Source organism: Nycticebus coucang, chromosome 15 (genome assembly GCF_027406575.1).
Source record: "Nycticebus coucang isolate mNycCou1 chromosome 15, mNycCou1.pri, whole genome shotgun sequence".
NCBI classification, from domain to species: domain Eukaryota; kingdom Metazoa; phylum Chordata; class Mammalia; order Primates; family Lorisidae; genus Nycticebus; species Nycticebus coucang.
This window is the reverse complement of record NC_069794.1, coordinates 61,096,094-61,118,272: the sequence shown is the minus strand read 5'-3', so window position 1 is coordinate 61,118,272 and position 22,179 is coordinate 61,096,094. Positions and strand designations below refer to the sequence as shown.

The window sequence follows — 22,179 nt, the reverse complement described above, 5'->3', positions numbered from 1 at the left end:
AAGGCCTCCTGAGTCTGGATGACCAGTGCTGCCTTCAAAGTAGGAACAGCCTCTTCTCCCACAAGACTCCACGAACTCAAACTTTTCTATTCTTATATATTTTGCACACTAATCCTTTTATTATTTTTTCTTTGGTTAAAAATCTCTATTGGTTGTCCTTTCATCTTATCTGTAGTATTTCACCATTTCTTTTCAAATACAGTTATAAACTGAATGAAATAATATACTTTAGTGTTTGGTTTAAATATGAAATGTTTTTTTCAATTAAGAATGTTTTTAAGAAATTGGGGGAGGGCAAATGCAGGGAGGGTATTTGACGGGATCTCACCTAATGTACACAGTGTAAAGGTATATTTCAAAACAACTAAGTGTATTATAAATGTTGTTCCACAAAATAAGTGAGCTGATAGTTATGTTAGTTTGATTTAAACATTCCACATTGTGTATCAAATCATCACATTGTACACCATAAATGTATACAGTTATGATTTAATAAAAATTGAGTAAAGTTTTTATTTTTTAATTTTTTTTTTTTTTTTACTAAATCATAGCTGTGTACGTCAATGCGATCATGGGGCACCATACACTGGTTGACACATTTTCATCACATTGGTTAACATAGCCTTCCTGGCATTTTCTTAATTATTGTGTTAAGACATTTACATTCTACATTTACTAAGTTTCACATACACCCTTGCAAGATGCACCACAGGTGTAATCCCACCGATCATCCTCCCTCTGTCCCCCTTCCCCTTATCTCACCCCCCTTCCCCCTATTCTTAGGTTATAACTGGGTTATAGCTTTCATGTGAAAGCCATAAATTAGTTTCATAGTAGGGCCGAGTACATTGGATACCTTTTCTTCCATTCTTGAGATACTTTACTAAGAAGAATATGTTCCAGCTCCATCCATGTAAACATGAAAGAGGTAAAGTCTCCATCTTTCTTTAAGGCTGCATAATATTCCATAGTGTACATATACCACAATTTATTAATCCATTCGTGGATCGATGGGCACTTGGGCTTTTTCCATGACTTAGCAATTATGAATTGGGCTGCAATAAACTTTCTGGTACAAATATCTTTGTTATGATGTGATTTTTGGTCTTCTGGGTATATGCCTACTAGAGGAATTATAGGATTGAATGGTAGATCTATTTTTAGATCTCTAAGTGTTCTCCAAACATCTTTCCAAAAGGAATGTATTAATTGGCACTCCCACCAGCAGTGTAGAAGTGTTCCTTTTTCTCCATATCCACACCAATATCTCTGGTCTTGGGATTTTGTGATATGGGCTAATCTTACTGGAGTTAGATGATATCTCAAAGTAGTTTTGATTTGCATTTCTCTGATGATTAAAGATGATGAGCATTTTTTCATATGTCTGAAGGCTGTGCACCTCTCCTCTTCAGAGAAGTTTCTCTTCAAGTCCCTTGCCCAGCCTGCGATGGGATCACTTGTTCTTTTCTTGCTTATACGTTTGAGTTCTCTGTGGATTCTGGTTATTAAACCTTTGTTGGAGACATAACCTGCAAATATCTTCTCCCATTCTGAGGGCTGTCTGCTTGCTTTACTTACTGTGTTCTTGGCTGTGCAGAAGCTTTTTAGTTTGATCAGGTCCCAGTAGTGTATTTTTGAAGCTGCTTCACTTGCCCGGGGGGGTCCTCCTCATAAAATATTCACCCAGACCGATTTCGTCGAGGGTTTTCCCTGCACTCTCTTTTAGTATTTTTATAGTTTCATGTCTTAAGTTTAAATCTTTAATCCAGTGAGAGTCTATCTTAGTTAATGGTGAAAGGTGTGAGTCCAGTTTCAGTCTTCTACAGGTTGCCAGCCAGTTCACCCAGCACCATTTGTTAAATAGGAAATCTTTTCCCCACTGAATGTTTTTAATTGGCTTGTCAATGATCAAATAACAGTAGGTAGCTGGGTTCATCTCTTGGTTCTCTATTCTGTTCCATACATCTATCTCTCTGTTTTTGTGCCAATACCATGCTGTTTTGATCACTATCAATTTATATTATAGTCTGAGGTCTGGTAGCGTGATTCCTCCTGCTTAGTTTTCGTTTCTGAGTACTGTCTTGGCTATTTGAGGTGTTTTCTGATTCAATATAAAATGAAGTATTATTTTTTTGAGATCTTTGAAGTATGAGAGTGGAGCTTTAACAGTGATTTCAATAAAATCGTATATTGTTTTGGGTAGTATGGACATTTTAACAATGTTGATTCTTCCCAGCCATGAGCATGGTATGTCTTTCCATTAGTTAACATCTTCAGCTATTTCTTCTCTTAGAGTTTCATAGTTCTCTTTATAGAGATCTTTCACATCCTTTGTTAGATAAACTCCCAAATATTTCATTTTCTTTGGCACTACTGTGAATGGAATAGAGTTCTTGATTGTTTTTTCAGCTTGACTATTGTGGGTATATAAAGGCTCCCAATTTATGAGTGTTAATTTTATAACCTGCGATGCTGCTATATTTCTTGATCACTTGTAAGAGTTTTTTGGTAGAATCCTTGGTGTTTTTCAGATATACAATCATGTCATGTGTGAAGAGTGAAAGTTTGATCTCTTCTGATCCTATATGGATCCCCTTGCTCACCTTTTCTTTCCTAATTGCAGTGGCTATAACTTCCATTACAATGTTAAAGAGCAGTGGAGACAGTGGGCAATCTTGCCTGGTTCCTGATCTGCAAATGATTTCATTTTAACTTTATTCAATACTATATTGGCTGTGGGTTTGCTGCGGATGGCTACTATCAGTTTAAGAAATGTCCCTTCTATACCAATTTTCTTCAGTGTTCTGATCACGAAGGGATGCTGGATGTTATCAAAAGCTGTTTCTGCATCAATTGAGAGAATCATATGGTCTTTGTTTTTTAATTTATTTATGTGCTGAATTATAGTTATATATTTACATATATTGAACCAGCCTTGAGACCCTGAGATAAAACCCACTTGGTCATGGTGTATAAGTTGTTTGATGTGTTGCTGGATTCTGTTTGTTAGGATCTTGTTGAATATTTTTGCATCAATATTCATTAGTGATATTGGTCTATAATTTTCTTTCTTGTTGGGTCTTTTCCTGGTTTGGGGATCAAGGTGATGTTTGCTTCATAGAACGTGTTGGGTAGTCTTCCTTCTTTTTATACATTTTGGAACAGGTTGAGTAATATAGGTACTAATTCCTCTTTAAAGGTTTGGTAGAATTCTGATGTGAAACCATCTGGTCCTGGGCTTTTCTTTTTAGGGAGGTTTTGTATAGCTGATGCTATTTCAGAACTTGATATGGGCCTGCTCAACATTTCCATTTGATTCTGGCTAAGTCTTGGAAGGTGACGTGCTTCCAAGTATTGGTCAGTTTCCTTCAGATTTTCATATTTCTGAGAATAAAGTTTCTTGTAATCATTTAGGATTTTTTTAATTTCTGAGGAGTCTGTTATTTCATCTTTGTCATTTCTGACTGATGAAATTAGAGATTTTACTCTTTTTTTTCCTGGTTAGGTTAGCCAAAGATTTATCTATTTCACTGACCTTTTCAAAAAACCAACTTTTTGTATTATTGGTCTGTTGTATAATTCTTTTGTTTTCAAATTCATTTAATTCTGCTCTAATTTTGGTTATTTCTTTTCTTCTACTGGGTTTGGGGTTGGAATGTTCTTCCTTTTCCAGTTGCTTGAGATGTCCCATTAAGTTGTTAACTTCCTCTCTTTGCGTCCTCTTGAGGAAGGCTTGCAGTGCTATAAATTTCTCTCTTAGGACTGCCTTTGCAGTATCCCAGAGGTTCTGAATATTTGTGTCTTCATTGTCATTTTATTCCAAAAATTTGGCAGTTTTTTTCTTAATCTCATCTCTGACCCAGCTATCATTCAACATAAGGTTATTTAACTTCCATGTTTTTGTATGAGTATGCAGATTCCTGTTGTTTGCTGAGTTCAACTTTTATTCCATGGTGGTCCAAGAAGATGCAAGGAATAATTTCTATTCCTTTAAATTTACTGAGGTTAGATTTGAGACTTACAATGTGATTGATTTTGGAGTATGTTCCATGGGCTGATGAGAAGTATGTGTGCTCAGTTTTGTTAGGATGAAATGTTCTATAGATGTCTGCTAAATCCAAATGTTGGATCGTTAGGTTTAAGTCTAAAATTTCTTTGCTCAGCTTCTTATTGGAGGATCAATCCAACACTGCCAAAGGAGTGTTGCAATCTCCAACTATTATGGAGCTGGAATAAATCAAGTTGCTCATGTGTGTTAGAGTATTTTATAAATTGAGGTGCATTCTGGTTGGGTGCATAGATATTAATAATTGAAATCTCATCATATTATTTCCCTTAACAAATATGAAGTGACCATTCTTTTCCTTCCTTACTTTTGTTGGTTTAAAGCCTATTGTATCTGCAAATAGAATTGCAACTCCTGCTTTTTATGATTACCAATTTGCCTGAAATATGGATGACCATCCTTTCACCCTAAGTCTATATTTGTCTTTTAAGTTAAGATGTGACTCTTGTATGCAGCAAATATCTGGCCTGAGTTTTTGTATCCAGTCAGCTAACCTGTGCCTCTTTAGAGGACAGTTTAAGCCGTTCACATTAATGGAGAATATTGATATGTCTGGTATAATTTTGTGTATCAAGTTTTTCAAAAGTCCAGTGGATATTTTTAATCCTTTCGCCACTGTGGAAGTTGGAGTTCGATCAAAAGTTTCTGAGTGAGTTTACTTTTGTGGTGGAGGATTGGGCTGGTCATTATGGAGGATAGGTCTGAGAATATCCTGAAGAGCTGGTTTGGTTATGGCAAATTTCTTCAACATATGAATGTCATTAAAGTATTTAATTTCTCCATCATAAATGAAACTCAGTTTAGCTGGATACAGGATCCCAGGTTGAAAGTTATTTTGCTTTAGGAGATTAAAGCAAATCTTTAATCTCTTTTGGCTTGGAAAGTTTGAGCAGAGAGGTCTGCAGTCATTCTAATATTCTTCCCTTTGTAGGTAATGAATTTCTTACATCTGGCTACTGTCAGAATTTTCTCCTTCATATTAACTTTAGTGAAGTTAATTATGATATGCCTGTGGGATGTCTTATTCAGATTGAGTCCTGCTGGATTTCTGAAACTGTCTGCTATCTGAATTTCAGAATCTCTTGGCATATCTGGAAAATTCTCTTTCATAATTTCATGGAGAAGGGTCTCTGTGCCTTGAGAGGTCACTTCATCACTTTTAGGGATTCCAATGATGTAGATATTAGCTGCCTTTGAATTATCCCAGAGCTCTCTGAGAGAATGATCAGTTTTTGCTCTCCATTTCTCTTCCTCTTTGAGAGTTGGGGAGCGTTCCAAGGCTTTGTCTTCAATGTCAGAAATCCTTTCTTCTGCTTGATCCACTCTTACTGAGAGATTCTACTGTATTTTTCAGGTCTTTGAGGCCTGCAAATTCTTGCTTCAGTGCGTCAAAATCATTGCTGGCTTTGTCTTTAAATTCGTTAAATTCTTGAGACAACTTTTGAATTTCTCCTCGAATTTCGAATTCTGAGTTTTGAATTGCTGCTCGTATTTCTAATTCCAAATTTTCCTCCATTTTATTAATCTTGTTTGCAATCCAAATTCTGAATTCAATTTCTGACATCTCGGCTAGCTGTTTATGAATGGGATCTTCAGTTACATCTGCTATATCTTTCCCTGGGGGGAGTTGATCTATTCTGGTTATTCATGTTACCAGAGTTTTTCTGCTGATTCTGCCTCATGATTGTTTTACACTGTTTGATTTTTCCCTTGGAGGTTTGTCGAGGACCCATACAGTGCTATGGCCTGAGAATCTGGGGACCTGTTTGGTGTGGGGGGCTAAGTGGTTCTGTCTTGTTTTCAGCTGGTCTCTTTTTGACCCCAGTGAAACAGTTACTCTGGGTTGAAGTCTCCGCTGTGGAGAAATACCAGCAATTAAGTCACCCCGTTCCCCACAGGCAACAATTGGAGAAGGAAAATCAAACCTTCCTACAACCACATACCCAGGGTACCACCTGAATAGTCCTTGGGCAGTTGGCTCAGTTCAAAAGGTCCAAATCAATTGTCTCAGTCAGCACCTGTCTTAGGTGGGAGAGTTTAAAAGGTCTCTGGCAACTGTATCGCAGGGGTCTGGTGACTACTCTATTATGGCTTGCTCCAGTGCTCCATGGAGTCAGGAGGACCCACCCAGCAAATGGATCAGTCTGGGAAGGTTGATGCCTCCTTCCCCACCTTGCACCTCTGTCACACCCAGTCACTGATAGTCCCCCATAGGGCTTTGACCCAGTTGCCTGTAGTGAACAGATAATCCAGGGGTTACCTGCCTGAATCACAAGGAAATCTATTTCTGCTCAGCCAGGCCGCTGTGCTCTGCCTCTATCTAGCAGGGGGAGATGAGGCCTGACAACTTCGGGTGCTTAATGGAGACTGGGGTGTGTTCACTCAGTTCCAGTCCTGCTCCTGATTGATGTTACTGACAGAACAGAACAGAACAACTTTGTGGGAATTTGTTTCTGTCCCTGCTAAATTCCCCTGCAGGAGAGAAGCTGTTTTGAGTTCCCAGAGCCTGCACCTCAGGCCCTGTCTTTGTTCCTGCAGGTTTGTATTCAGTTAGCTGTCAGTTCTAGCCTCCTGCTTTCTTTTGTTATAGGCTGATGATCCCCTGAGGGCTGGGTGTGTCTTAGGCTTGTAAAGCGGCCCTCTGGATCAGCCCTGCCCTGGGAACTTCTCAGCTCTGTACGTGTGTTTCTAGTCCCCACGCTCCACCCAGGATGGTACTGCCTCAGGCAAACCCTTTACTCACAGGGCCTGCATTTCCATCTCAGATCTGTTCCTGTGGTGGTTGCCACCTGAGTAGATGCCCGGCCTTTCTGGTTGCCTAGGGAGACAGAGGGTGTGGCTTTGGAATATCCAAGAGTGAGCCCTATTGTTGCTAAAAGACGGCTGATGCTCTGCGCCTCTGGGCACCTCTGCTCCGGTGTGGTTCCCTCTCAGCCAACCATCCTCTCCTCACTCCTGTGCCCCAGAGTCAGCACTGACCAGCTGCAGTTTAGGTCCTGTCCACACCCCTCGAGAAATCACCCAAGAATCTGGACTCCTCGGGGACAGGCCTCCAGACCTCAGAGTGAGAGTGGAGGGGAGTGCTGGGAGCTCAGTGTTGCAGATAGAGAATGTATACAGTGTTATACAGTTTTATGCCTGGCAGGAGAACGCCGTTGCACCCTAGTAGGGGAGGTAGGTCCAGTTTTTAGGGGGTCTCTCCCATGGAGTGTAGTAGGAGGACCTTTGAACTCTATTCGTTTGTTTGTGGGGCACTCCCAGCCATTCTCATGGGGGAGGGGACTCCCGTCAGCTTGGTGATGGATTCTGTACCTTTTGTTTGTATCCTTGGGGTCGTAGCTCACCTCAGTGGGGTTGATGTGCATTGTTCAACCTTCTCTCTTGGTGCAGCTCTAATCCACCAGGTTACTTGCTAAATTTCTGTCCTTTAACTCTCCTTCTAGATAGGAGCCTCTGTGGAAAGCTGGCTTCAGTCAGCCATCTTGTCTCTGCCCCCTGTTCTTTTATTTTTTGAGACAGTTTCACTTTGTTGCCCTTGGTAGAGTGCCTTGGTATCATGGTGCACAGCAGCCTCCAACTCTTGAACTTGAGATTCTCTTGCTTCAGGCTCCCAAGTAGCTGGGACTACAGGTGCCCACTACAACACCTGGCTATTTCTTTTTAGAGATGAGGTCTTGCTTTGGCTCAGGCTGGTCTCGAACCTGTGAGCTCAGGCAATCTACCTGCCTCAGCCTCCCAGAATGGTAGGATTATAGGGGCAAACCACTGGCCCTTTTATTTACTTTATTTTATTTATTGTTTGGGATTCATTGACAGTACAAAGAATTAGGATATTAGGATATACTTATTACATTTATTACAGCCCCTCTGATAATTGTGTCCCCCCCACCCGCTCCCACTCTCATTCCCCTACCTCCACCTTGTATTAGCTCATCTACTGCCTTCCTGTTAGAATTGAATACATTGGTTTCTTGCTTCTCTATTCCGTGATGCTTTATTAAAGAGAATGCATTCCACCTCCATCCAGGTGGAATTAAACTATACAAAAGTTATAAAGTCTCCATCTTTTTTAGTGGCTGAATGGTATTCCATGGTGTACATATATCCCAACTTGTTAATCCATTCCTGAGTCGATGGGCCTTTAAGCTGTTTCCACATTTTGGTGATTGTAAATTGAGCTGTGATAAACAGTCTAGTGCAAATGTCCTTAGGGTAAAAGGATTTTTTTGCTTCTGGGTAGATGCCCAGTAATGGGATTGCAGGATCAAATGGGAGGTCTAATTTGAGTTCTTTGAGGATTCTCTGTATTTCCATCCAAAAAGGTTGTATTAGTTTGCAGTCCCACTAACAGTGTAAAAGTATTTTCTTTTCTCCACATCCATGCCAGCATCTGTAGCTTTGAGACTTTGTGATGTGGGCCGTTCTCACTGGGTTAGGTGATATCTCAGTGTGGTTTTGGTTAGCATTTCTCTGATTAGGGATGATGAGCATTTTGTCATATGTTTATTAGTCATTTGTCTCATATACAGAAGGTTCTATTCATCTCTTTGAAATATTCATGATGGATCTTCTCTTTTTTTACTGTTAGCTGATGTACATAAACTAACATAATAGCTATTTCCCAACCCTTTCAACACTTGAATCCAACCTTGCTTGTTAATTTTATGTTGCTTATGTTTATTTTAAAAAATAAGATGAATACAGTCAGCAGTACAAGCCTGAACAGGCCGAAATAAAGTCAACTGATGACAATCAGTTGGACATTAGGCCCCATCTGATCTGCATATATATATTCAGTACAGTGTTGGTTTACAATGTCTCAAATTTTAAAATTAATTGCCAAATCGTTTCATGTTAAAATACCATTTTGATTATATCTGTAAAATGTAAAAACTAGGACAGCTGGAAATGTTGGCCTAAGTTTCAGGGTCAAAGACAGTCTGGAAAATGACTCTTTAGATTATTAAAATCCCCACTATTTTTTCTTGGCTCTCCAACACTGACGCTAGGGGTAGTTGTCATTTCTGACTTAGCTTTGTTATCCTTATTCACTTACGTTACCTCTTGGGATCCTGCAGTCATTTGAGCTTGTGTGTTAGCTAAAAGGCCAAAGAAGAAAAAACTGCCCTGTCCATTCCCAGCAAGACCAAAAGTATTGGGGAGAGGTTTGTAACTGTTATTTCCCATCAAGGGTACCTTCCGAACTATGACTGTTTAAGTTAAAAATTCTTAAGTTTAACATTTTTAGTAGAATGATCTTATGTGCTTTGTCAGGTTCAAAGTTGGCAGATGTGGGTAACCAGGTAGAGAAAGATTCTTGGCAGGCTTCTGATTCACAAGCTCCTATACGTCCATGTTAATTTTTTTTCTTTTTAGTGATTTTTTTCTTGAACCTTGATGGTCCTAGTTTTATAACTATTGAAATAAAAACTTTTATAGGAATTGTCTTTTGTAATTCTATGCTATTTTAGTAAGACAATAGACACATTTCACTCTCTGTGGCCGTTCCTATGTCTTTTCTTTCACAAAAGTCAAATTTTGTTAATGCTAAATCTCCATGAACAGATTTTAAATATTTCGCCGTATCTTAATATAATAAGCCACATTCCCAGTCTTTCCTAATTTTCTCAAAATTAAGTTTCTCCTTTCCACCTCCCACACTTCCTCATTCTAGACAAGATAATAGTATTAGGATTAATTAGTACTAATTTTTATACACTGGCCTAGGTAGCTCCTAGACCTGACAAGAAAGCGTCTCAAGGATGAATAGGCTTTGCCCCTTTCCTGCCTTCCTCTTCTCACCCTATATGGCTTAGAAGTCAAACTTAAATGCTTGGGAATTATTTTTTTAATGTTTTAAAAATTTTCTTCAACTCTTCTTGGTTTCCTCTTATATAGTTTTGGAATTGATCACCAAAAGTGAGAAATAACTCCTATTATTATTACAGTAGTTTAATTACTATAATAAACAGGTCTCAAAATGTTTTGCTTTATTTTCTTTTTCTCCTCACTTAAGACATAGAACAGTTTTGAAAGATGGCTCCCTCCACTCAGATATTTAGGGACCAAATTGACAGTGGCTTTACCATCTTCCACATGCAACGTCTAGTGTGTCCCCTTGGGGGTTGTCATTACTGCCAGACAGAAATGTGTGAATGCACATGCATGGCAAGTTTATAATCAGTTGGTCCTGGAATGGGTGTTCGTGACTTCCTCTCACATTCCATAGGTCAAGGCTCATTTTATATCCAATCTAGGTGCAAGGGAGGCTGGAAATGTAGTCAAGCATGTGACCAGAAGAAGAGAACACAAATGTTGATGAGCATTTAGTGTCTCTGCTACAACTCTATTATGTTGAAGACAGGTGATCCTAAAGAGCCCTTTTAGGATAAGCCATAGGAAAATCACCCTAAGAAAAAGTAGGAAGGATCCTTAAAGTTGGACATGAATAAACTTTATGTTCATAAGCAATATGACCAGTTCTATAGAAAACACAGGAAGGAATCCTTTATGCTTAGGTCAGAGTAATCAAGTGGAAGAGAACCATCTCCTAAAATAGGCAGCAGAGTCATCACAGTGGTAGTAAATACCAGGAAACTCAAAAGGAGACTTGGAATGCTAGAGTACAAGGTTCTTACTCTAGTCGGACTTCTCCCAAGGATGTTTTCCTTTGTTTAGCCCTCAGAGAGGCTCTACACCTTATTTTTATTATATATAACCACCATTGCCTACAGGGATCCCAATTCCATCCAGACAATACATGGAAATTCTTTTGTATACCAGGCACTAATTCTAACAATAGAAAAATGCCAGTTAGAATTATATCTTGGGACTTCCTTTGTTGTATAGTTGAGTTGGCAGTAATCTACATTCTCTGCAGGCTATTACTTGTATTCCTCTGGCAGTCTCGTGACCCCATCACTCTGCTTTAATCTTGAGACATGACTAGGGCAGTGACAATTCACCCAAGGGCCGTGGCTGGAAATTGGTGTCCGGCCCGTCTGCACTTGGCATGGGCAGCTAAGGAGCAGCAGCCAGCACACACTAAGGGGCTGCCGTCAACTTGGTCTGACACTCCTTCCTTGCTTACCACTGTTTCTTTTTTACTGCTTTCTCCCACAGTCTGCACTTAGCTGAGGATATTTAGTGATCTCCAAACTACTGGCAACTCTTTTTATGTTTTTGACTGATGACTTCACCTCATCAGACGGTGGGGCAGCGTCTAGACCCTGCAACTTCATTAGTCTCCTTGTCTATTCTGGGCAAGATAAGTGATCCAAGACAAATGGAAAGGCTATTTGTCTCGACTGCTAAAGTCTTACATTTCTCAGGGTTATGTACCGTGCTTCACTTATAGCTCTTTCCCCCATCAAGCTTCTGACCCTGTTCAAATGCCATGTTCTACCTAAGTAATTATTTGAGGTGATGTTGGCTTCTGTTTAATTTCTCATTCCTTTAATTTTTTTTTCTCTCAGTGAATGCCATTTGTTCCTACCAGACCCTTGTTTCCTTTGCCATGTCTTAGGTACCTGATAAGTCAGATCTTAGCATTATGCTTAAAATATGACAGGGAAGGAGCAGATGACAGCAGGCTGCACAAGTCTGGGGCAATATAAATCAGTCCTCAACAAGGTGTTTGGCTGAAATTGTGGAATAAGGAGGTAAAAATCTTACAAATTATATGAGAAAAATGACAAATGAATAGAAATTAATAAATGGTAGGCAGGATAGGGCTGTCCTTGAGGTAAGGCCTTGGAAACAATTCCAGTATTCTATGCTTCACAATAGGTGAAAGGAGAAATTGGGGTAGTAGTTTGGATTTTTAAGGGGAAAAGAGTACCTCTTATTTAAAGTGAGGATATTTCTAGGCCAACCTTTTAGAACTGTAAAGAAATGTCAGCGCTCTAGAAATTCAGATTCCTATTTTTAAAAAATGTCAGAAATGCAGCTCAGAGTCAGCAATACTTCTTAATCTCCATGGAAAAATGTTTATCACCTCCCTTAAAATGAAAAGGGATGGGCAGGTGTGTGTCTGTCTGTCTGCCGGGGAAAAGTTCATTTCTGCTTAAATAAAATGAAAAGTTCATTTCTCCCTTAAATAAAATGAAAAGGTATATGTCTGTCTGTCTGCAGGGGAAAAGTTCATTTCTGCTTTTAGAACAAAGGGGCCCAGGATCCATAAATGAGAAAGAGTTTCTGGATTTGAGTGTTTGTGTATCCTGAAAGGAGAGAAGGCTCTGAGGGAGATGAGCTACTGAGGAGGAAGACCCCCAGAGGGTGAAGGGCTTAATGTCAGCCAGCATGAAATGAGATGTTGTAGGGCATTAATGCTCCACACCTCCATCCTGAAGTCTGAGTGTCAAGCTTGAAATCTTCAGATAGGAAATTAGGGCCTCATTCTGTGGAATCCGAGAGAACATTTATCTTCATGTTGATAATACAAAGTGGGAAAAAAAATGAAATCATTGATTTACATTTCACACACCTAGTTTTATATTTTTTAAAACTAATGTTCAAGAATGCAGTCTTGCAATAGCATTTTGTTTTGATTTTCTACAGCACCTCGTTCTCAACCTCACCTTTAGTTCTATCTAGGATACTTCTAATCATCACTCAAATAAAGTCTAGGCTAGTATCCAAAGGCACAATAAACAATGGCATTGCTATTTTTCATGAAGGCACTAACACCTATTTTTGTGTTCCTGGTAGCAAAACCACTGAGTTCTTGAGCAGACTGAACACAGAGTTACCAAACAACAGTGCCTGTCCCACTGCTCTTCCTGGCTCGCGATCCTCAACATGGGTAAGTGGAATGTCCTGCAAGGGGTTTTTAGTGATTGAATATTAAGGGCATAGAGTGACCTGTATGGCTTAAAATGCTGGAACCAAAGGCAGATGACATGATCTAAAACTTTAACCTTAACTGTTGCCTGAGCTATAAAATAATGCTGAATTTCTTACCTATGTTTTGGGCACCTGCTCACAGGTGTCAGCCTCAGAAAAGCCCTTAGTCTCACTCAGTCCTCTATCCCTTCTTGAGTTCCCAGGTCTATAGTAGACCTTTGGAGTGCCTACAGTTTCTGCCCAGAAGGACAAAGTGGGGAGTGTCAAGCCTATCACTGTTGCCTTCATTACCAGGAAGACACAGCTAAGCCAGACTCTGTGTGTGTGTGTAGATGTTTCCTGACCAAGGTGACACCAAGAGCTGAAGCTTAAAAGACTAGACAGTAAAGACAGTCATTCCAGGTATCAGAATTAATCAAGACACAGAAGCAAAGATTAAGGTTTAAAGGCAAGAAGCGTGGCTTATGTTAGAGAAGAAGAGTTACATAGCTGCAGTGTGGAAAAGTGAATTAGGAGGCTGGAGAAGGAAGGAGCCATGAGGATTCTTTCTCAACAGTGGTACCACTGGCAAGTCAGGTAGTGACAGTCCACTGTTCAGGTTGCCATGGGAGCCTGGGAGATTTAACATTCCTGGCTTCTGAGCACAAAATGCCAGTAGTACCACTCAGATACGCCCCACACAGGAGGCTGATGGTGCTCCCCATAGAAAACCGCAGAAATTTGTATACCACATTGGAGAAGTTGGAACTCATTCTCTTTACTGAAGGTCCTGAAAATTTTTAAATAGGAAAGGTTCAAGGTTAGATTGATGCCTTCACAGGATCACACTGGTAACCTCATGAAAGATGGATCTCAAGGACTAGAAGGGCAGAGTAGCTCTGTATTAGGCTCAGTGAAGACGATGAAGACTTCAACTAAGACAGCAGGGGAAGGAGCAGAGATGAAAGTGCAGGTCAGAAAACTGCTTAGAAGGTGAAAGCTGCAGGGCTTAGTTATTGACTGGCTAATTGGGGGCAAGAAAGTAGACGATATGAAGGATGACCCTGGGAAGGAGTTGTAGTTAACAGAAAAGATGGGTTCAAAATTTCTTTTTCTATGTTTTTTTTTTTCACCCTCCCTCTGCCCATTCTCCCCCTCCCTCCTCTCCCTCTTCCTCCTATCCCTCTCCCCTTTCCCCATATTCTTAGGTTATAACTGGGTTATAGCTTTCATGTGAAAGCCATAAATTAGTTTCATAGTAGGGCTGAGTACATTGGATACTTTTTCTTCCATTCTTGAGATACTTTAATAAGAAGAATATGTTCCAGCTCCATCCATGTAAACATGAAAGAGGTGAAGTCTCCATCTTTCTTTAAGGCTGCATAATATTCCATGGTGTACATATACCACCATTTGTTAATCCATTTGTGGATCGATGGGCACTTGGGCCTTTTCCATGACTTAGCAATTATGAATTGGGCTGCAATAAACATTCTGGTACAAATATCCTTGTTATAATGTGAATTTGGCTCTTCTGGATATATACCTAGTAGAGGAATTGTAGGATCGAATGGCAGGTCTATTTTTAGATCTCTAAAACATCTTTTACATCTCCAAACATCTTTCCAAAAGGAATGTATTAATTTGCATTCCCACCAGCAGTGTGGAAGTGTTCCCTTTTCTGGGTTTAAGATTTTAAAAATCTTAGGGGAGCAAGATGGCAGCCGAGTAACAGCTTCCTTGCATCTGGGCACCGTGAGTCTGGGGATATAGAACTCCAGGCATCTCTGGCTGGTGGGATCTGCCTACCATCACCCCTGAGAGGATACAGGGAGTCAGCGAGAGACTTCTGGACCCCAAGAGGAGGACTAAAACAGTGGAAAAGCGGCAAGTGGTCGCGTGTGTTCAATCCGTCTAAACCCGCCCGCAACTGTAAGTTCAGTAGCAGCGAGACTGCAAACCAGAAAGGCCTTACCTGTGAACTGTTTTGGTGTCTTTGGACTTGGCACTCAGCTGAACTGCCTTGGGGAGAGCCTGAGCGGGAGTGCGGAGAACTTTGGCCTTTGTCTAGGGCCCCAGTCTGAGCCGCTGAGCCAGACGGAGCTAATAGTGTTTGGCTCTGGGTCACAGGCAGACATTGTGAGCGATCTGCCCCGGCAAGCTCCGCCCTCAGGGTCGCAGAGCTGGAATTCGGTGGGAGCTGGTAACCCAGCGACCAAGTAGCCTAAGGGCGGGGTCTGAGCCGCCTTGCAGCCCTAACCCTCGGGGGCAGAGGGAGACCAGTTTTGGCACACAGGGTAAGTGGATAGCCACTTCAGCAGTGATTCCAGGGACAAGCACTTTCCTGAGAAAGCTTCTGCTCAGTAAGTGAACAAGTTCAAAGTGCCTTTTAAGTGGGCTGAAGAGAGATTTACGGTGTCTACCTGCTGGGGTTCGAGAAAGTAGCAGCCTCCAGTCGTATCAGAACTGTGATTAACATCTCATTCCCCAGAAGACCACGTGTTGCCCAGACAATATTCAATAACATATACATACTGCTTTCTTTTTGGTTGTGTTTTTTTTTTTTTTTTTTTTTTGGTTTGGTTGTTTTTTTTGTTTATTTTGATGTTGTGGATTGTTGTTCTGTTTTTTAAGTTCAACCTTTTCCATACAGATCCTTTTTCTTTCTCAATTTTTCTAGTTTAATTATAATTTCCCATTGCTGCCTATTTCAATAATTAGAACTTCATTTTTGTTAGTGTTTCTACCGCTATTGTTTGGTTTTTCCAGCCAATTTTATCCCATAAAGTTTTCTGTTTGCTTGTTTTGGTTTGATTTATAGCATTTTTGTCTTTCCTCTCTACTTGGTGGAGGTGGGGTACTGTGTCTGATCAGGTTAGCAAAGAGCTGCTGACCTCAAGGGAACCACCCAACTGGGCACCCCCAGAAGGTGGTTTTTTTTTTAAGGTTGTATCAAAGTACCCTACTGTACACCTATATTGTTCTGTCTCCCTCTTTCTGTGCCTCTCTTCTTTTTGTCAAGATTCCCTTTACCCACCCCCTCTCCTTTCTCTGTTTTTCTTTTTTTTTTTCCTTATCACTCAGTCCTCCTTTCTTTCATCCCTTTTTTGCTCTTAAACCTTCTCACCCTTCTGGTCCTGTAACCCTTAGTCCACAGGCATGAGAACTTAAAGAGCAAGAGGAAGTGAAAGGAAAATTAGGGCAAGGAAACAGATAAAAGAAATCACCCATGAGGAAGAATCAGCAGAAAACTCCAGGCAACATAAAGAACCAGTCCAGAACAACCCCACCAAGGGACCATGAGGTAGCTACTGCAGAGGATTCCACCTATACAGAAATGTTAGGAATGACAGACAGGGAATTTAGAATACACATGTTGAAAACAATGAAAGAAATGATGGAAACAATGAAAGAAACTGCTAATAAAGTGGAAAATAACCAAAAGGAAATCCAAAAACAGAATCAAATCAGAGATGAACGATATGAAGAGTATAAAAACGATATAGCACAGCTGAAGGAAATGAAACAGTCAATCAGGGAACTTAAAGATGCAATGGAAAGTATCAGCAACAGGTTAGACCATGCAGAAGAAAGAATTTCAGAGGTAGAAGACAAAGTTTTTGAGATAACTCAGATAGTAAAAGAGGCAGAAAAGAAGAGAGAGAAAGCAGAACGTTCACTGTCAGAATTATGGGACTTTATGAAGCGTTCCAACATACGAGTTATACGAATTCCAGAAGGGGAAGAAGAATGCCCCAGAGGAATGGAAGCCATACTAGAGAATATTATAAAATTTCCCAAATATCACCAAAGATTCTGACACACTGCTTTCAGAGGGCTATCGGACCCCAGGTCGCCTCAACTCTAACCGAGCTTCTCCAAGACACATTGTGATGAACCTGTCCAAAGTCAGGACAAAAGAAAAGATTCTGCAAGCTGCCAGGAGTAAGCGCCAGTTGACCTACAGGGGCAAATCCATCAGAGTGACCGCAGACTTCTCTAATGAAACTTTCCAAGCAAGAAGACAATGGTCATCTACCTTTAATCTACTTAAACAGAACAATTTCCAGCCCAGAATTCTGTACCCTGCTAAGTTAAGCTTAAAAATTTATGGAGAAATCAAATCATTTACGGATATACAAACATTGAGGAAATTCGCCACAACAAGTCCAGCCCTACAGGAAATACTTCAACCTGTTCTGCACACTGACCACCACAATGGATCAGCAGCAAAGTAAGAACTCAGAAATCAAAGGACAGAACCAAACCTCCACACTGATGCAAAAGATAAAACTAAGCAATGGACTCTCACCAAATATAGACGAATAGAATTCTACCACACTTATCAATTATCTCAATAAATGTTAATGGCTTGAATTCCCCACTGAAGAGACATAGATTGGTTGACTGGATTAAAAAACACAAGCCATCCATTTGCTGTCTGCAAGAAACACACCTGGCTTCAAAAGACAAATTAAAGCTCCGAGTCAAGGGTTGGAAGACAATTTTTCAGGCAAATGGAATTCAGAAGAAAAGAGAAGTTGCAATCTTATTTTCAGATACATGTGGATTTAAAGCAACTAAAGTCAAAAAAGACAAAGATGGTCACTTTATATTGGTCAAGGGAAAAATACAACAAGAAGACATTTCAATTCTAAATATCTATGTACCCAATTTAAATGTTCCCAGATTCTTGAAACAGACTTTACTCAGTCTGAGCAATATGATAACTGATAATACCATAATAACAGGGGACCTTAACACTCCTCTTACAGAGCTGGACATATCCTCTAAACAGAAATTAAACAAGGATATAAGAGACTTAAATGAGACCCTAGAACAACTGTGCTTGATAGATGCATATAGAACACTCCATCCCAAAGATAAAGAATATACATTCTTCTCATCACCCCATGGAACATTCTCCAAAATGGATCATATCCTGGGACACAAAACAATTATCAACAGAATCAAAAGAATTGAAATTTTACCTTGAATCTTCTCAGACCATAAGGCACTAAAGGTGGAACTCAACTCTAACAAAAATGCTTGACTCCACCCAAAGGCATGGAAACTAAACAATCTTCTGTTGAATAACAGATGGGTGCAGGAAGAAATAAAACAGGAAATCATTAACTTCCTTGAACATAACAACAATGAAGACACAAGCTACCAAAACCTGTGGCATACTGCAAAAGCAGTTTTGAGAGGAAAATTCATCGCTTTAGATGCCTACATTCGAAAAACAGTAATAGAGCACATCAACAATCTCACAAGAGATCTTATGGAATTGGAAAAAGAAGAACAATCTAAGCCTAAACTCCGTAGAAGAAAAGAAATATCCAAAATCAAATCAGAGATCAATGAAATTGAAAACAAAAGAATCATTCAGAAAATTAATGAAACAAGGAGTTGGTTTTTTGAAAAAATAAATAAAATAGATAAACCATTGGCCAGACTAACGAGGAATAGAAAAGTAAAATCTCCAGTAACCTCAATCAGAAATGATAAAGGGGAAATAACAACTGATCCCACAGAGATACAAGAGATCATTTCTGAATACTACCAGAAACTCTATGCCCAGAAACTTGACAATGTGAAAGAAATGGATCAATATTTGGAATCACACCCTCTCCCTAGACTCAGCCAGGAAGAAATAGAGCTCCTAAACAGACCAATTTCAAGCACTGAGATCAAAGAAACAATAAAAATCTTCCAACCAAAAAATGCCCTGGTCCAGATGGCTTCACTCCAGAATTCTATCAAACCTTCAAGGAAGAGCTTATTCCTGTACTGCAGAAATTATTCCAAAAAATTGAGGAAGAAGGAATCTTCCCCAACACATTCTATGAAGCAAACATCACCCTGATACCAAAACCAGGAAAAGACCCAACCAAAAAGGAGAATTTCAGACCAATCTCACTCATGAACATAGAAGCAAAAATTCTCAACAAAATCCTAGCCAATAGATTACAGCTTATCATCAAAAAAGTCATTCATCATGACCAAGTAGGCTTCATCCCAGGGATGTAAGGCTGGTTTAACAAGTCTATAAACGTTATCCACCATATTAACAGAGGCAAAAATAAAGATCACATGATCCTCTCAATAGGTGCAGAAAAAGCATTTGATAAAATCCAGCATCCTTTTCTAATTAGAACACTGAAGAGTATAGGCATAGGTGGCACATTTGTAAAACTGATTGAAGCTATCTATGACAAACCCACAGCCAATATTTTACTGAATGGAGTAAAACTGAAAGCTTTTCCTCTTAGAACTGGAACCAGACAAGGTTGTCCTCTGTCACCTTTACTATTCAACGTAGTGCTGGAAGTTCTAGCCAATACAATTAGGCAAGACAAGGAAATAAAGAGAATCCAAATGGGAGCAGAGGAGGTCAAACTCTCCCTCTTTGCTGACGACATGATCTTATACTTAGAGAACCCCAAAGACTCAACCACAAGACTCCTAGAAGTCATCAAAAAATACAGTAATGTTTCAGGATATAAAATCAATGTCCACAAGTCAGTAGCCTTTGTGTACACCAATAACAGTCAAGATGAGAAGCTAATTAAGGACACAACTCCCTTCACCATAGTCTGAAAGAAAATGAAATACCTAGGAATATACCTAACGAAGGAGGTGAAGGACCTCTATAAAGAAAACTATGAAATCCTCAGAAAGGAAATAGCAGAGGATATTAACAAATGGAAGAACATACCATGCTCATGGATGGGAAGAATCAACATTGTTAAAATGTCTATACTTCCCAAAGCAATCTACCTATTCAATGCCATTCCTATCAAAATACCAACATCGTACTTTCGAGATTTGGAAAAAATGATTCTGCGTTTTGTATGGAACCGGAAAAAACCCCGTATAGCTAAGACAGTTCTCTGTAACAAAAATAAAGCTGGGGGCATCAGCATACCAGATTTTAGTCTGTACTACAAAGCCATAGTGCTCAAGACAGCATGGTACAAAAACAGAGACATAGACACTTGGAATCGAATTGAAAACCAAGAAATGAAACTAACATCTTACAACCACCTAATCTTTGATAAACCAAACAAGAACATACCTTGGGGGAAAGACTCCCTATTCAATAAATGGTGTTGGGAGAACTGGATGTCTACATGTAAAAGACTGAAACTGGACCCACACCTTTCCCCACTCACATAAATTGATTCAAGATGGATAAAGGACTTAAATTTAAGGCATGAAACAATAAAAATCCTCAAAGAAAGCATAGGAGAATCACTGGAAGATATTGGCCTGGGGGAAGACTTCATGAAGAAGACTGCCATGGCATTTGCAACAACAACAAAAATAAACAAATGGGACTTCATTAAACTGAAAAGCTTCTGTACAGCTAAGGAGACAGTAACCAAAGCAAAGAGACAACCTACACAATGGGAAAGGATATTTGCATATTTTCAATCAGACAAAAGCTTGATAACCAGGATCTATAGAGAACTCAAATTAATCCACATGAAAAAAGGCAACAATCCCATATATAATGGGCAAGAGACATGAATAGAACTTTCTCTAAAGATGACAGACGAATGGCTAACAAACACATGAAAAAATGTTCATCTCTATATATTAGAGAAATGCTAATCAAAACAACCCTGAGATATCATCTAACCCCAATGAGAATGGCCCACATCACAAAATCTCAAAACTGCAGATGCTGGCATGGATGTGGAGAGAAGGGAACACTTTTACTGCTGGTGGGACTGCAAACTAGTACAACCTTTCTGGATGGAAGTATGGAGAAACCTCAAAGAACTCAAGCTGGACCTCCCATTTGATCCTGCAATCCCATTGCTGGGCATCTACCCAGAAGGAAAGAAATCCTTTTATCATAAGGATACTTGTACTAGACTGTTTATTGCAGCTCAATTTACAATCGCCAAAAGGTGGAAACAGCCTAAATGCCCACCAACCCATGAATGGATTAACAAGCTGTGGTATATGTATACCATGGAATACTATTCAGCCATTAAAAAAAAGGGAGACTTTACATCCTTCGTATTAACCTGGATGGACGTGGAAGACATTATTCTTAGTAAAGCATCACAAGAATGGAGAAGCATGAATCCTATGTACTCAATTTTGATATGAGGACAATTAATTACAATTATGGTTATGGGGGGGGAAACAAAGAGGGAAGGAGGGAGGTGGGTGGGGCCTTGGTGTGTGTCACACTTTATGGGGGCAAGACATGATTTCAAGAGGGACTTTACCTAATAATTGCAATCAGTGTAACCTGGCTTATTGTACCCTCAATGAATCCCCAACAATAAAAATAAATAAAATATGAAAGTTTGAAACATTAAAAAAAAAAAAAGATTTTAAAAATCTTAGTTTTTCCAGGATTTAGGCATGTGCATAAGTTGTTAGACTTGATCTTCATCTTCCCTGGTCCTGTTCTCATTAGAGATCATACATCAAATTGTCAAAATGACATGACACTCCTTGGGAAAAGGTCATTATACTTGCAAATCTTTAGGTGCTTCCTTGTTTTGTTTGTGTTTTGTTTTTTTTTCCTACTTCTAATTTGGAGTTCCAAAGTCTAAATTTGTCAACATGGGCTCTGTAAGTTATATTAAGTGAAATCTATCATCTCTCTCCCTTCTTTGCAGGGCTCTGGGGGAAAGAGTTGAGAAGCTGTAGGTAGTGAAGTCACATGTAGGTGATAGCCGTAAACATCTGTCCGGATATCTCATGACCATGAGGGAAGTCACAGGGGAAGGGAGGACAGGGGGTGGATAGCTTTCCCAGTCTGATTTTTGCCAATGGGATGGTCTTATTTTCTCTTTGAGGTTCTCTCTGAATCCTGTGCTTAGACACACCTGGCAGTACTGTGATGCCTCCATTGATTTTTTGACTCATTTCTTCAATTTAACAAGATCATCCTGAATTTTAATATTGTCGTCCAGCGCATTAGCAGTGTCTCCCAGAGCTGCATTTTCTGTGGATTGATTAGTACGTTAGTCACACAATCCTTAGAGCCATTAATGGAAAATATGGGGCAGGATTGGACCTTGGCTGGTTCCTCATGAACTGCGTGCAATAGCTGTTCTCATTTTGACACCAAACTATTAATAAGTTGTCCTTGTTCAATATATTTAACTGACTTTTTACCCGTATTATACTCTTCTCTTTCTTTCTAATCCATATGCATAGAATTCTTTTTTTTTCTTTTATTAAATCATAGCTGTGTACATTGATATGATCATGGGGCATCAATCACTAGCTTTATAGACCGTTTACCAAGTTTCACA

At 39.6% G+C, this 22,179-nt stretch overlaps 1 protein-coding gene across 1 annotated transcript in view; it reads left to right on the top strand.

Moving 5' to 3' along the window:
* The window catches only part of EPSTI1 (epithelial stromal interaction 1), a 138,529-nt gene that overhangs the window by 64,174 nt on the left and 52,176 nt on the right, over nt 1–22,179 (top strand). Inside the window, exon 7 of the mRNA XM_053563781.1 lies at nt 12,776–12,869. Coding sequence (XP_053419756.1) covers nt 12,776–12,869 — 94 coding nt within the window. The remainder of the gene's footprint in view (nt 1–12,775; nt 12,870–22,179) is intronic.